This window comes from Actinia tenebrosa, unplaced genomic scaffold, assembly GCF_029948245.1.
Source record: "Actinia tenebrosa isolate PJP-AT-01 unplaced genomic scaffold, QUT_ActTen_1.0 PGA_scaffold0__85_contigs__length_37466705, whole genome shotgun sequence".
NCBI classification, from domain to species: Eukaryota; Metazoa; Cnidaria; class Anthozoa; order Actiniaria; family Actiniidae; genus Actinia; species Actinia tenebrosa.
This window is the reverse complement of record NW_028292569.1, coordinates 25,338,735-25,356,105: the sequence shown is the minus strand read 5'-3', so window position 1 is coordinate 25,356,105 and position 17,371 is coordinate 25,338,735. Positions and strand designations below refer to the sequence as shown.

The 17,371-nt window shown below is 34.6% G+C and overlaps 1 protein-coding gene and 1 long non-coding RNA gene across 3 annotated transcripts in view; one reads left to right on the top strand and one right to left on the bottom strand.

Annotated features, from left to right (window-relative positions):
- Positions 1 to 17,371, bottom strand: part of LOC116301158 (sodium channel protein 1 brain) — a 44,538-nt gene that overhangs the window by 20,065 nt on the left and 7,102 nt on the right. The window contains exons 1-3 of one of the 2 annotated variants that reach the window (XM_089037347.1): positions 8,079 to 8,623; positions 1,051 to 1,178; positions 287 to 367 (exon numbers count right to left, since the gene is read on the bottom strand). In XM_089037347.1, the coding sequence (XP_088893473.1) occupies positions 287 to 367; positions 1,051 to 1,178; positions 8,079 to 8,300 (431 nt within the window). In that variant the 5' untranslated portion in view covers positions 8,301 to 8,623. Of the gene's footprint in view, positions 1 to 286; positions 368 to 1,050; positions 1,179 to 8,078; positions 8,624 to 17,371 lie in introns of those variants that run through there. The other variant, XM_089037343.1, reaches the window with a different exon arrangement.
- LOC148913930 (uncharacterized) lies at positions 7,632 to 12,850 on the top strand. Its single transcript, XR_016121241.1, has 2 exons — positions 7,632 to 7,698; positions 12,532 to 12,850. It is a non-coding gene; the product is annotated as an uncharacterized LOC148913930 (long non-coding RNA).

The following is a 17,371-nucleotide window of genomic DNA, read 5'->3' as shown; positions in this document are numbered from 1 at the left end:
GACACTCTTGGGAATGACACGTGGTCCGAAATGGGAAAACATTGTAACGCAACGAATTAGGTCTATTGTGCTACAGGCTGTGGACTATATCACAAGGCATGGTTGTCACGATCACATGGTCTGTTAGTGGGTAGTGGTTGTGAAAGTTATATAAGCAAATATATATAAGCAAAGCATGGCGGGAAACGATGGTTTTAGTTTTTGGTATTATTATCAATAATAATAATAATAATAATAATAATAATAATAATAATAAAATAATTATAAAAAATAATTTGGTACTTACTCCGGCTCTTCAGGTGCATTTTTGATTGCGAGAAAAATACAGTTTACTATTATTGTAAGAAGTATAAAAAATTCAAAAAATCTGGTTAAAGGTGAAGGAAAAGTTGAATCACAACACACAGTATATTGGAACTATTATCACAGTTCCCATCAGCATCATTAGAATTAATCGCCATCAGTGTCACAATCATTACTGGATCATCTTTATCCCCATCACCAACGTCAACATAATCAGCATTATGAAATAACTGTTATAAATCTCGTGTTCTGATTGGTTGGGAGCGAGTGCTTTATGAGAGCACACAGCACGCACGCGCATTTTCAGTTGCGTCATTAACTTATAACGCTTAATTTAATTTGTATTCTATAAAAGAAGAAAAACTTGCTGTGCTGTGCTGTGTGCAGTTATAAATTACTTGTGGAATGGCAGAACATTCAATAATCGTCAGGAGAAGCACGGCGCATGAGCGCGCGTATTTTAGTTTTTATTCAACGACAACATCCTCATCCTCGCCATCATCATCACCATCACCATCATCATCATCATCACCATCATCATCACCATCATAACCATCACCATCATCATCACCATCATCATCATCACAATCACCACATCCACCATCACCATCACCTTCATCATCGTCACATATCATCAATATCACCATTACGATTTCTTCCGCTGATAAACAAAGCTCATCTTGCTAAATTTCCTCAATTCAAGATGGGGGCTATGACGCCACTATACGATATTTGTGTAAAGGATACTGATTAGTAATAAAAAGGATGATCGCCTTTCTAAATGGATGAAGTGGTCCAAATAAATTCAAGGATTTTGCTTTGTTGAATCTGTAGACATACTGTTTACCAAACCTACTGGCGACCACGACAAAGGTCTACAATAAAACAACATAAAATTCCATAACTTTTATGCAAAAATTAACGAATTAATGTTGAACATAAATATACAAGAACAGAAAAGATACCAATAACATTAACATACTAAAAATATGGTACTAGAAAAATCTAAGCAAAATATCAAAACCAATGAAACAACAAGAATTATATCAATAAAATTTAAATTAACGAACTAGAAAAATATATGGTAACGAAAATTGCTAAATAAGATAAAGTGAATGATTTCATGGAATTGGTTAATCAAATCAATATTATTTCATTATTTCATTTTATTAATGCTTTATTGGCTATAAATTTTCATTTCACGGTTTTAAAGTTAAAATTAAGTGCAATCCGAGTTTAATGAACAGAAATATTCGTAACTTAAAACATAATAACCATAAAAATACTATAATAAAATAATAATAACAACTAAAAACTAATGATGAGCCGTAACGAATTAATTTCTTATACATTTATTAATCTAAAAGATCATAAAAGTGATACGAAAGGTAAAACATGTTTCTTCATTCGAGTGGTTTTTAATTCAATTCGTGGTTGGCGTCATCAAGTACGTATTTTCTCGTAAGGGGGAATCTATAAATAACCAAACTTTGCAGCACGTACTCAAAGGTTATTATTGCCTTTCGTCGCGATTAAAATAGTTTTGAGCAGAGAGAGAGAGAGAGAGAGAGAGAGAGAGAGAGAGAGAGAGAGAGAGAGAGACAGACAGACAGACAGAGAGACAGACAGAGAGACAGACAGACAGACAGACCTTTATTTAAAAACGATAGTTCCATAAGTATAAAACTTCTTTACATGGAAGTCGTTATTGATTGATAAAATATAAATATATAATCCTAAAAAGTTGAAAAATATTAGAAATGATTTAAATAACAAAGAGAAAAAAAAATCCTACTGAGAACTGACAGCACGCCATCTCATCAGACGTTTTTTAAATTCATTCTTTGTTGGAGCAGATTTAATTTCAGAGGGGAGAGAGTTCCACATCTTAGCCCCTCTGTAATAAAAGCTACTCCTGAAAAAGTCTGTTTTTGGGATGTATGGTATTTCAATTTGATCGTTCCCTCTTAATTTAGATCTATAGGTGCTCGAATCCGAGGACCTCATATTAAATAAATTGCTTAATACGATGGGCAATTTTCATGGAGAACGTCAAACATGAATGAACACAGTCTTTCCTCTCGTCTTTCTTTCAATTTGTCCCAGTTTAACTGTTGCAAAATGTCAGCAGACCTCACATCATAACCCTGATAGGTTATGATGCGAGCAGCTCTGTTTTGAAGCTTTTGAAGACGTTCTGCTTGACCCTTGTTCAAATTGCTCCAAACAAGGTCGCAGTAGTCAAACTTGGGCTGTATTAATGCTTTATACATTGTAATAAGGGTAGAAATTGGAACAAAATCTCGAATTTGTTTTAAACCGTAGATCGACTTGCCAACCTTCTTAAAAGAGAGAGAGAGAGGGAGAGGGAGAAAGAGAAAGAGAGAGAGGTTGAAAGCCATTCATTTTAATATTCAATGAATAGCTCATAAGGGGGATTTCTAGAGGGGATCTTAATGAAAATTGTTTTGAAAAAGACATTGCACAAAATTGAAATCATTTACGATGTGGAAATCTAAGATATTAGTAGACGAAAAAACGAATTGTAAAACAAAACTAATTAATCAAAAAATGTTTTTGCTTAAAAAAATTAATTTAAATTGCTACTCCATTTGATGTGATTTGCAACTAATAATTCTATTCCATGCTCTCTTATTCTTCATTATTTTGAAAATTATTTCTTTGGGAATGACACGTGTCTGGAATTGGAAATGGGAAACCATTGTGAATGGATGAGACTTTTGCTAGTACTATGAGAAAACTCAATCTCTAATGTGTAAGGTACTAAGGAAACTAAAAAACGCTGCCAGAAATCTTCTGAAGCTTTTCTCATAGAACAATTAAATCCAATCAAAAACCAATTCACATGTAAATACAGAATGACTTTGCGTTGAGAATTACCATCATTGCTAGCGGAAACTATTGTAAAATAAAATAGTGAGTCATGCCGCGTTGTTACCATGATGGCCTTAGAGCCTCAAAGACTTCCGTGAAGCGTAGTAACCATAGATTCTAAATAATTTATCGATGGAGGCGATTATTTTGGTACGTGCTGGCAATAATCTTTTGGAGTCGATGGTATTGTGAGATATAGAGCTACGTTACAATGAAGCAAACGTAAGAAAGAGTTATGTCATTCAGGAGACAATGTAACTTCCTTAGCAACTAGTAGAGTCTATTTTCTTGTCTTTTTGTGATGCCTCTGAGGGGGGTTTTGAATATGAGAAATGTGTCACTCACAAGACGTATGGTTATTTTTAGACCGTTGTTTTGGCATCCTGCTTTTACTTGAAGACTTGTGGACTTACAGGGTTTCATAAGATGCTTTGTGCATAAGGCGTTACTTTGTTATGGATGGGAATAGAACTCTATTCTACTGATTTCCACTCGCACGTATTTCCACCTCGATATCAGTGTAATTAGGAATAGTCGTCATGGTGGCTATGACGTAAAGGTTACGTCATAGCCGCCATGTTGGTTGACTATACAAAGAATTCCTCATTACGCTTCTCTTGTTAGATTAACCAAGATGGCGGCCGGTTCATTGTTATTTATAATATCTCAAAGGATTTTTCAGTAGCCACCATGTTGGTTGACTATACAATACAAAGCATTCTTCATTAAGCTTCTCTCGTTAGATCAACCAAGATGGCGGCTGGTTTATTGTTAGTTATATTTCAAGGGTTTTTCGGTCACGTGGTTGCACTCCAAAAATAGTTGCACCAAAATTAAAGACATTCATATACTCTTAAATGGTGCATGACTTTAGCCTGTGTGCGCACACATTAATGCATCATGTTCATGTTCAATTTATGTAACAAACAAGCCTATCGACCATCTGTTCGCGTGGCTAAGCATGCATTCCTCAACTCCTACAGAATAGAGGCGGAGAAACAGTTCTGGCTCCTCGCGTAGTCTATGTAGTCAACCTGCGTGCTTTATTGATCTTCTTAATATAGAACCAGGATAATCTAAAATTAGAAACGCAATGGCCGTAGGACTAAAAAGCGAGGGTGGTTATTCTTTTCCCCTGATAAAACCTTGGAGGAACAGATATATATGAGTGATAATGGACAGATGGCTGCGGACAGACAGACAGGATTTCATATGCCAATTGATTGTCATGTATTAACTTCAGATGATACAAGACCAAGACTACAGTGGATTGTTGATCTTATTAAAGTGGCATGTCATTGGCGAACACACTCAGATAATATAATGATAAGAGATAAATGTAGGACGAATGATAACAGATCTTTGATAATAATGATAATGATGATTATATTGGTGATGATATTGTGCTGTCAAGGTTCCCTGCTAGCAGAGTCTCTCTTCTCTTTCTCTCCCTTCTTTCAGGCGGGGAGGAAGGAGACCATTGTGGACGAACAAAACCAGTTTTAAAACCGGTTTTTAACCGATTACATGTAGTGCGCATGAGCAAATGTAACACACCGTGGCGCCAAAAATTGTTTGACGAGAGCGGCTGTCAAAATCATGACAGCGTTGCTAAGTTACGCCACGCATGCGCGACAGAAATGACGTCCTACATCGGCAGAGTATTTTTCTCTCTCAACCAAAACAAAAGGAAAATAGGCTCTGCTAGCAGGGAAGTGTGAAGAATGATAGAGTCTAACAAAGAAGTGTGAAAATGTTAACAATAATTTTATCCCATAAAATGATGATTTACACGCGTCTTATTCAAATGAAAGAAGACATACAATTAACCGTCGCTGCATATTTTTTCATAGGAAGGTTTCTCTAACCAAATTTCCCCCTAATGTATATCAGTTTATTAATAGTAATTATTCAATATAGCCAGCGAGTTGGTGTAGTAAATGAAGCCATTTATCTTAGTCCTTTGAATAAGTGAGAAATTGTCATAACGGCGGCTAACAGTCTGTCTCATCTTTTTTGATGTGCACTCTCAGGTAACAAACTGAGAAATCCCTTTGGGCTTAGAGCCAAAACCTCCCATTTAACTTGTTTCTAATATTACTCTCACATGTATGATTTAAACGAGGTCTAGGCTAGTACTACGCGTATAAATAGTCAATATTTATTAGAACTATTATATGTAAGCTTACTGATGAAGTAGTAACCGAAAATAATTAAGGATTCAAGCGAGCGTCATTTTTACGTCAAAAGGTAGAAACTATAAAAGCAATTTTATGTCAAGGATGAAGTTTGGATGTCGCTTGTTTTGTCTTTCATACGGAATTATAAAACACTAGGTTTTTCGCAATGAAGTTACTATGGCAACGTAATCTCAAACGTCGGCGAGAAGATAAGATAGAGCATGCAATAGGGCTGTCTAGGTATTAAAGATCTAAACTATGGAGGAAAAAAACACATTAGGGAAGTCAATACTGCGATGATGGCTTAGCAACCGATAGAAAGAATCTTTATGAACACCGAAAATACTTCCTATATCTGAAAAATTCAAAGTTAAATCGCAAGATATCGTTTTGGTTAACTCAGATATCACGTGATTAATATTATTTAGGTCATGTGATCAAACTAATTTTTCAAGCGATTCTCAGTGTTCGACATTGAAGACATTGACATTTATTCAAATATGATTTTGCAAAACATTTTGATTGAACTTTGATTATGTAATAAGATATTCTCATAACGAGGTTATTTTTTCCTTTTCTCTCACCATATTTCCCCTTTCCTACTCGATATTTGAACACGAACGCTTATTTAAGTGGTTGCTTATTCATATATGATGCGTTGACATCATGTAATTCTTATATTTTCTTGTGTGACAGAAAACATAAGAAATCACGTTTAACTAATGTAAGACAGATGTACAATTATTTTATTTAAAAGCAATATTCAATGCATTTAAATCAACACATCCATTTATAAGGGGAAAATCAAATACGAAATAAAGAATCAAAAATAAATGAAAAAATAAAAAGAATCTAGTAGTTTCAATTCGCATCAAAAAACAGCGTGTAAAATTAAGTCCGAGGCTTTATTACTTCATGTACAAAATGACATCTTATTTTCCTTTGGGTATGAAAAAAATTACTTTAAACGTGGCATTAGACTCACACCGTATAAATATAACCTAATATAAGAAGCTTCTAGATTCTGTTGTTATTACGACAATACATTCTATTTCCTTTATAGAAGAAACATCGGTTAAAAAATTGAAGACTGAATCACTAATTTTTAAGAATATTCACACATTTTCTCGAATGTCATATTCGAGAAAAATCGAGAAAACATTTAGGATGAACTTAATATTTGGCTCAAAAGTAACAAGTAAACTGTCTGGGGTGTATTATAATCGTTGCATACAGTGTATTTTATTTAGACGACATAACGTATCATGAATTGGAGATAAATTACTTGAGTTGCATGATAAAAAGATGAATAAAGGAGTTTTGAATCAGTGTCCTATAAGAAAAACATCAATAAATATTTCAAGAGCTAACAGGGATTTTGATGTGTATTTGCATAAAAACTAGTATTGTAATCAATAGTCTTATTTGATATACTCCTTGGCGGAAAGTGTGGGTAGTACCTAGACTACCGTTTGACTTGGAATCTTTTCGTTATTTCAATTTTGCGTCTCGGCTTCGAAAAATAATCATATTTATAGCTAGTTCGGATATGACATAAGGAATGAGGTTTTTAAGCCAAATTCGAATATATATGAATTTTACTTTATCGTACATGTTAACTTGAAGGAGATTTTTTCGTAATTTCGAAGAAAAAACATGTTGAAAACGCTGCATGGCAAATTCTAATTAAAAAAAGCCAAACTTTGACATCTCACTTAGCAAATCCTGATTTATAATATTTTCTGGAGAAGAGATTCCTGGATAAAGATCTTGAGATATTATTGAAAACTGAAAGATTACAAAGGTCAAAAAGTAGAAAAATACTCGAAAAAATTATAAAATATATTGCTCACAAGGTGTAAAATGCAACGATTATTTTGAACATGTCAGGATTTTAAACTCAGCACTAACTAAAAGGCTAGATTACTAATGGCACAAATATAATCAAGAAATGTTTTATAGAGAATTTGAACGATAAGAGAAGTTGGCTGGCTTAAATCGTCAATAAAACTCTTTTTTTTCTAAAAGTGTTTAATAATAAATAATTGTAATAAAAGCTGATAAGTTGATATTTATAACATGGTAGAACTGCATGAGTTTAGGTTTTCAAGAAAGTAAGCAAAAAGAATTTTCATCACGCTTTTTGCTTTCCTTAAAAAAATCATTAAAAAAAACTATTTGCCGTCATTCGTAGCTGTAAATGATAATATATATAGAATCAGTAATATATAAAGAACTGTTATTTCAAGCTCGGCGGTATTCCATATCGGCGGCTGTACAAGTGTCGTTCGTACAGTTAAAATACAAACTTCCATCATAGGTACGTCCACAATCTTGTTTTGATTTCACAAACTTCGATAATTCCTGACTGCAGTACGATTTTTGAAGCCATATTTGTGTAAATATCTGGAGTTTATTTACAAATCATTTTTTGACTAAAAAGCAGTTGGTGTACCTTAACTGATGTTCGTTTTTCACGAAAATTCAGCCTCAAAATTGGTCTTGTAATTATGCTTCTTTTACGACAAAAATATATTTCTTATTTCCTAATTCTACTAGTATTTTTAGAAAAAGGATAATTTGTAATTTAATATATTGTTAAAAAGACAATATTACTAGAAAAGGATTTGAAAAAAGACAATAAAACAGATATATTTGTCGTTCTCATCTTTAAATCACTAGCTCTATTGTCAAACTTACGTTTTTGTTGGGAAGATCAAAATCTTCGAGTGGTTGTTGTAATAATTCCTTAGGTAGAGGCACGAAGCATTCGTTCGATAAAGAACTAGGTGATGTAGGTGATGTTCCTTTGCTGGTCTCACTTGAAGAACCCTGTGACGAAGTCTCATTTTTGCTTTCTTGTGAAGGAGACTTAGCGATAGAAGGTTTGGCATGAAGTCGAAAGCTAGCACTCGATTTCATTGCTAGTAAGCGATGTTGTTCGAGCAGCCAGTTCTTGAGCCATCGATATCACAACATCAAAATATTCGATTCCAAAGTCAAGGAATAATTAAAGTCCTCTGGTCAAAAAGTGGCCAATGCAGCGTGGAAATTTTTAGCGGATAAATGATTCTATTTCTGCCTTGTGTGAAATTTGATTAGCTGTAGCGATTTAGGCGGGTTGGAGCGTAAATACACTGTCAATACCAATCTGGGGCCGTGTTACCGACGCGTAGTGTACTAGACAGACTTTCGAGCATTTTTTCACTAGGTCTTCTTTAGCCGGGCATTTTACCTGATTGATGTTTCTACGTAATACTCGCTCACTAACCGGCTAGTTTTCCATTATTCGACCCGATATGCTGACGTCACAGAGCAGTTCCTATGGTGACAATTATGTACGTTGCACCTGTCCTATTGCCGCTGTGTGGTTATACCATTGTTGTGTCACTACGGTCTTATCGCAAGCCACAGTTGATTGTAAACCAAGTCGAAATGTTACTACCCTCGTGAATTATAAATTCAGAGGGTCAACACAATCTTAACGATTAAATATTTGTGGTGTGTTTGAAATATCTGTGGTTGGACATGAGGAAAAACAGTGAAAAAAGAAACGAATGTTGAGACGTGCGCGCGCACGATGGATATGTATCATTCGACCTACTGTGGCTCGCTCAAATGAGAACAAAAAATTCAATCTCTGACTTAGAGTGTTGTCCCTGTGGTTGCACAGCGATTGCAATGTTATCAAGCTTGGAACATATTGTTTATTTTTAATTTGATATTGTAAAAAGGATCTTCTTTTCTTAATCAAATTGTATTCTTTCGTTTGAAGAAAAACTAGGGGAAAAGCTCTTCATTCAAACGAGCAAAAACATTTAAGAAACACCTTTTAATTAAACTAAAACATAAATCCAAACCCGAACAGCACTGCTCATGGTTGCAGTCATCTTGACATCAAATCATAACTTTATCATTACATATTGTAATAGTATTTCAAAGTTTACCTTCAAAGACACCAACATCGTATACGTACTGAACTTAGCAACTTTTCTTTCGAACTTGTCACCAATAATCCGCTTTTTTATCTGATTCCGACGATAGGTTTCGCGAATTTTAAATGAATCTTTAAACATTTCGGTATATTTTCTCATTCAAGGTGTAATATGTATTCGGGATTTGCATATTCGAATTCAGTAAAGTGTACAAGTCTAATTAAAGATTAGAAACAAAACTTCCTTAAGACAGCTAGAAAAACCTTCTTTCAATAAAAATATTTATAATTTGGAGAAATCCTCCTCGCCTTGTCGGCAACTGAGCAAAAAAATCTACAATAAAAATTAGATGCTTGTATGACGTCGCGACGACATTAATAACAACGATATTTTGAAGGATATAGCGAATACTATATGAAATTTAAATGTATAAATGGCAGTGATAAGAACTAGCATAAATAAAGAGCCAAATTTGAAGGAATCCGCGACAATTTCTGTGTAAATTGTTTTGAGGAAATGACGAACCATTTTTAGGGTTCTTCCAGCAGAGAGTCTGGGTCATTAATAATGTAAGCGTCGAAAAGCTGATTTTTTGTAGTTTTGGTTTGTTCATTGATCTTATTTTGTACATCCTGCATCTTGGATATAACACACTATTATTATTTTTAATGTTTATGGCGGAGTAAAGACGAATATATTACGAATTTAGAGTTTGTAGTATGTTCTTCGCATAGAACTTTAGTGATTTAGTGGGATAGGAATTATATTAAAAAACAAAAGAAGATCACTAAAGCTGAACTTTTTCTTTTGTCTTTTAATGTATTACTTTCTCACGAAATTACTAATGTTCTAATATCGTATGACAACGTTCTTGCAAGTAGGTGTATGATAAAAAATAATCTTCGTTGAGGATACCAACATGAATCAGTTACTGAAGGGTCCTCAAAATTAAAATATATAACAAATAAAGATAAAGAAATAATAAACTTGAAGAAATAATAAGAATAATAATGATTTAAGATAGTTGAATACTAAAAAAGGCAATGCCGTCCCATTTCTGAGAATTTCATAGCTAATAAAGCCATCGCCATAGGCTGTACGTTCTAGACATCACATACTTATTAAATTCTACCATTTTTGGATTTGAATTTTACATTCATGACTAGTACTTATCTTAAACTATCGAACGATTCATTTCTAATTGCTTCGTATTGCTTCATTTCTAATCGCTTCATTGATAGTCTAAATTATTTTACGATAATGATTATATTTTATAATTATCAGAACTACTTATGCTAGAAATTATTTGAAGATCATTTTTAAAGGAGAAATATCCAAGAGAAGTCTTTTTTTAAATTTTCCAGTTGAATTATTTTTACAAACGATTTTAAGTATAAATTTAAGAAACTGAAAGATTGCCGGTCATTAGGGCGGATTTTACAAGTGGAAAACGATACGTTAAATTGGTATTCGTACTGTACGTACCCCGAATCCTATCTTGCCGAAACCGTAACTATGTCTTGTGATTGGATAAATTACCACATGGATGACGTTGAAAGGCATTTCTTACAGCATGTCGTACCTTTTGTGTGCTGTAAGCCACAGACTGCCCAGGCTATTCAGGGCCGTAACCAGAACTTTTACAGGGAGGGTGCACATCGAATAAAATACATTGATGGTTTTTTTTAATTACCAACATTAACTGGTGATTTAAAAAACAGTAATATTTTTACAAATTCTACAAATTTATTCTGTTAAAGAAGCTTAATAAATATTTTCAAAGCTTTTAAAGCTAAAAGAGAAAAAAATTCGTAAAATTTGTACAAAATTGTTTTTTAAGCCACAGGATAATGGCCTGGGTAGCCCGTGGTGTAAGTCTGTAAGTAAACGTATGTTTCTCTCTCATGAAAACCGCTATATAGTGACATTAAGTCAAACATCTTCGGCCTTTTACGTGTTTTGACTTGCAGCTTATTATAGACGATGCTTGAACAATAAACCACGTATGAAGCACGTATTAAATTACCAAGGTTTTAATTTACGCAATGGTTTGAACCACAAAATATACATCTGGGAAGATACACAACATGGAGCTAAAAATACCTGGGGGAAAAGCCTGCAAGAATCCATAAAAATAACTATAGAAAACCTTGAAATTGAAGAGAAGTAAAAGAGAAAGTCGAAAAGTGGTTCAATATGCCCTTTTGGGCACACAAAATAGCGGGAATCCTGAAGTTTGACGTTCTAAAAGTGTTAACCAATTTCGGAGATAAGCTAAAAATAGTGCGTCTGCTCTAAGAGAGTACATTCTAGCACTTTCCAAAGCCTGTACTAAATTAGATAGTCTATGCTAGCTCCGGAGATAAAATCGATAACACTTAAAGAAAACAACACTGTTACTTTGGACTTTATACTTGAAACTGCTTCATTCAAATTCATTTATTTTTTTCTCAGTGTGGGTGGTTTTGGAAGCAGATTTTTATTGATACGGTCAGGTGACTGTTCAAACTCCAACATACAGTGATAAACAGTAAAAGGGAAAAATGAATGAAAAACAGAAAAAAAAGGATAAAAGACAAAACAAAATAAAGAACTGAAGAAACAGAAAAGCATTATCAAAGGAATATAGGAAAAATGGTAGAGAAAACTAGGAAGGAAGAAAGTATTTAGTGTTTAAAGCGTTAATTACAAAATATCAATTAAGGTAGATGATTGCTTCGTTGTCTTCATTATCTCTGCCATCTCTATCGTCAGTATTAATTGAGGGAATCCCTTTCGGTACACATACTCTGTTGGTACTGCATCCGTGTTTATATTATCCAATCCATCTCGAAACATTTACCAAGAGCTTATCTATATTCTTAACAGTCACAAGATAAGTGAGCTTAATTAGTTTCCCGAGATAAAAACACTTTAAACATTGAAAATTAAGCTATAAAAATTGTCTACCGCAAAGTTCAAAAAGACAACATTTAATAGACCATTTTATCTTAAGCGTAATGTTTTCTCATTTCAGACCACGCGTCATTCCCTAGAGTATTACTTTTTTGTGAGAAGTATACATTAACATGGATACCACTCAAAGATAAAATCTTATTCTTAAGACACGTGGTCTGAAATGGGCAACATTACGCTCAATCTAAATTGGTCTATAGTAAAATAGTATGATAAGCTTTCCTTAATTAATTAATTTTTATTTAATTTATTTTTATTTTCAGAGATGTGGCGGAGGTTGCGAGTTCTTTTGCCAAACAGAAATTGAAAACAACAACAACAACAAAAAAAACAAAAACAAAAACAAGAAAACAACAACAACAACAAAAAACACTGGCCACCATGTGCTGTCAGCCAGAAATAATTCTATTTGAAAACTTGCGACTGATGAATATTCCGCACAAGACGAAATAGACCTTTTATGTATAAGACATATGTCTCATGTCTGGTTTTGACCCACTTTGTGAAGTTCGTGCTAGAATTTAATGAGCTCAGGAAACAAAAGCCATTGTTTGGCGAGTAAATTAAATAATGGTATATCGACGCCTTTATCTCTTATCGCCTACCCGAGTGAGACAAAGGATATTATTATATAGATATCGATGAAATATGAAGGTAGTCATGTCAACAGTGATATCTTCACATGTGACGGATATGATATCTTCACTGTGTAGAATGTACGAAGGTTTAGGACACCGGGTAAGTCCTCGTATTTCGCTCATCGATATCTATATAATACAGTCAATTCAAAAAACGTTGTCGTCGACCGGCTCAAGCCTACGCGACTGGACCGAAAGGAATATGGGTAAAATTCACTGAAGCGGTTAAATATTCGTTCTGAATAAATTGTTCCCGCTAGTAATAAGATAATAATGGCGAGAAACAATCCATCAAATGCATGTCTTTGGGTTTAGGGAAAGAAAATCAAAGTAGTTATGATTCAGTTCACAATTCCGAAAATATGAAGGCATTAAAAAAAACGTCTCCTTCAACACTTCCCGCTCGCCTACGAAGGTTCGTGCTGTAAACCAGGCATAACTAGTCGGATAAAATTTTGGAGTCAACTCGGCTTCAATGATTACTACCCAGAGTTCCTTTCGGTCCAGTCGCGTAGGCTTGACTTGGTCGACGACAACATTTTTTGAATTGACTGTAAACAGAACATTACATGACCACTTGGAGATACAAATTTTATCTTCTCGTGTTGAATATCTCTCAGTCGTTCACTCTGTTTCGGTGGGCACTAACCCCGAGACCCCCTCGATGCTCCTGCTTTCGGTGGGCCACCCCAAACAGAATCACGCTCCTGGGTCCATGCATTATCTCATTATATCATGGAATCGGAGATTATATGAATGGGCAGAGTTTGAAAAGAAGAAAAACTGAAGAGCGAGATACCTAAATTAAAAAAAGTTTAAATAGATCAGACAGGTTTAAATTTTAGATTTTGTTTGATCACCACTTTCACTAGACTATAAACATTTTTATCTCATGACATCTTATATGGCTGAAGCCTGAATTTGGTTGTAACAATTTCCACATTCACAGCTTTATACCTTTAGAACTACCTTGACTTCGATGCAGTTTTTGTTTTGCCAAAGAACAGCATTTGTATATTCTATTTTTGATCGGCTCGCTCTTGAAGCCGAACTAAGAAATGAGCATGTAAACAATACAGTTTATTTGCATAATTCAGCTCACAAGATGCTAGACTAGCTTTATGAAAAGCTTCTAGCTAAACTAGACTAAAAGTAAATCTAGATACGAATATACGAATAGATACGAATTATACGGAGATACGAATTCTATCTTCGAGTGTTGATGGTATCTCTCACGAGTGAGCGCAGTGAACGACTGAGAGATATTCAACACGAGAAGATAAAATTTGTATGACATAATGAGATAATGCATGGGCCCACCGAAAGCAGGAGCATCGAGGGGGTCTCGGGGTTAGTGCCCACCGAAACAGAGTGAACGACTGAGAGATATTCAACACGAGAAGATAAAATTTGTATCTCCAAGTGGTCATGTAATGTTCTGTTTACAGTATATAGATATCGATGAGCGAAATACGAGGACTTACCCGGTGTCCTAAACCTTCGTACATTCTACACAGTGAAGATATCATATCCGTCACATGTGAAGATATCACTGTTGACATGACTACCTTCATATTTCATTGATATCTATATAATAATATCCTTTGTCTCACTCGGGTAGGCGATAAGAGATAAAGACGTTGATATACCATTATTTAATTTACTCGCCAAACAATGGCTTTTGTTTCCTGAGCTCATTAAATTCTAGCACGAACTTCACAAAGTGGGTCAAAATCAGACATGAGACATATGTCTTATACATAAAAGGTCTAAGTTACATCACTAGTGCAAGTCAGTAATATGCGCTAACGTCATGTCCACTAGAGTGCAAATAATATACCCGTGCAATAGAGAGAATAAGAGAAAAATATCAAATGCCCTTGGCAGGATTCGAACCCACGTCTTCGGTATTCTAGTCCGATGTGTTAACCATTACACTACAAGGACCAACCACGCTGGTAACGCAGCCAGAATATGAAATGTAGGGTATTCTCTCTACTTCATTATATACACACCGAACGCATAATTTATTACTACTATACCCGTGAAATAGTTAGGATTAAATAGGAGATAGTTAGTGCTTAATTAGACAACACAGGAATTCAGTGAGGCATGACAAGGGCACGGGCGTTTACTAGAATAACAACTCATTACACAAATGAACGTTTTTTTCTAACAAGTTTATTGAATTGAGCTAAAAACCAAGACACAAGACGCACATTTAATTCTGCAGTAAATCATGACACAAAAAACCCAGTACGCAAATGAACGTGTTTTCTACCATTTTTATTTGTTTTATCACGCTAAAGATCAAGACAATACGCATTTATAAACTAAAACAAATCAAGACTCAAACAACTATAGCTAAAAAAGACCCAGTACGCAAATAAACGTGTTTTCTACCATTTTAATCTTTATATTTTTTTATAATTAAAATTTGTAGAACATCAAAATCGTTATTGATTAGATAATTTAAAAAGCAAGTTAAATATAAATTCGCCAAGATCTTCACCATAAAATCTTCTTACTTGTTCCTTGGAAATGGCGAGGAAGGCATAAATTACTCCAATGTGCATGTTGTGTTCAAGTACTCCAGGTGTCTTCTGCGTATTGGCTTTGGCCAGTCCAAAAACCATTTCGCTTGAACCGTATTAGCCCTACTTGTTTGAGCTTCGTAGAACGCCACTTTTGCTTCTGCCCGCAGTGTGGACAATTAATGAAGAAAAACTATTGTCGTTTGTAATTTAGCTTTAAGAACGAAAAAGCAATGACTTAAACACTAGACAATTTGAAGATTATACAGTCGTCAGCTGAATATCAAGTCATAAAACATGAATCAAGGTTGAAGCTCCACTTGTTGTTTAACAGATACGAATTCGAAAATGCGAACATGTCAAATTATACGAAGGAAACTGCTTTTACAATAAAATATTGTTTCAGTTTTCGCCAGCGTGCTTAAAAATATTTAAAAATGCGCGCCCTTGAGTAGCACACGTGCACTAGTTCACCCGTCACGGCTCGCCTATTTCTTTGACTAATTAGACTTAGGCAACCAATAACACAAAGTTAGTAATTAGTTAGCTAGCTATCTATTTCACGGGTATATTATTTGCACTCTAACACGATACTTATTAAGCGAAACGAATTTTACAAGAGCGCGCACAATACAGGCGCGTGCACAAAATAAACCAGTTTTTAGTGTTTTTTGTAAAATCCTTCTAATTTGGTGTTACAGAACACAAATAGTACCAACCACAACAGATCCTCTACTTGGAATGGGTGTATCATTAGTTCTTATCGCATTTTGCCGTCATCGACGGGAAGATACCAATAAGCTCAATTGTTTGCTCCTAACAAAAAAAATATAATAGCTCCAAAAATTTCTAAGTCGCGCACTGCTAATAACTAATAATGACCACTCAAAAGTACTTTACTTCTGGGCCGTCAACGATTAATGACTGATTTTTGTAAGTATACAGAAGTCAAATTAATCAAGATACTTCTTTTCAATAACGTAGTAGAAATGAATCAACATCCAAGACTAAACACTTAAAAGCGCGCTAGAATCAATCATGTTAACACTAGGTACACTTAAAGTTCGCGTCAGGGATTAAAAGCGGACTAACAGGGTTTCAGAGTTTGAAAATGTATTGAGCAACCGTAGAGATATGAAATATTTTGACAATCACTTCAAACATTTTCTTTTTTTGCCAACGTCACCTATTTCTACAATTAGCACGAAAAGACGGTTTCTAAAAAAACTGTATTGAAGGGAGCTCTCTCGTAATGAGTCACGTAGGACTCAACCACGATGCAAAAGATATTGTTCATGGTTTGTCTTTAAAAAAGTATAAATAGAGAGAAAGGGAAAAAAATAAAGAGGAAGCATAGGACGTTTGACAAGAACACACAGTATGCGGGAATAAAGATTTATAATTATTTATAGGTGCGCGCACACACGCACGTTACCTGAGTCAGAAAATATTAGACGTCATAAGATGACAATATGATTTTGAATATTGATGGTTTTCTACCATTCCCAAGAGAATTAAATAACAAAAGACACGGCGGCCATGTTGGAGGATATAACAAAAGAATTCATTGCCAATTCTTTTGTTAAAGTTCTCCAACAAGGCCGCCGTGAAAACCATCAATACAAATAAATATACATACGCATACAGTCAGTTTCGTGAGTAAGTTGGGAAAGATAGCGAAAGCCGCGAATAGAATGAGCCAGAAGATAATCAACATAATAAATAAAAATAGAAACGATGTGGTCCGGAGACACCGCACTTTAAGTGCGCACAGATTTGAAGAACCACTGAAGTTGCACTGAAGAAACTAATATTGACGGCCAAAAAACAAACATGCAAACAAACAAACGGCAGACAAACAAATACGGAGACAGACAAACAAATAGACAAACGTAAGATACAACAGACAGACAGACAATACACAACAGACA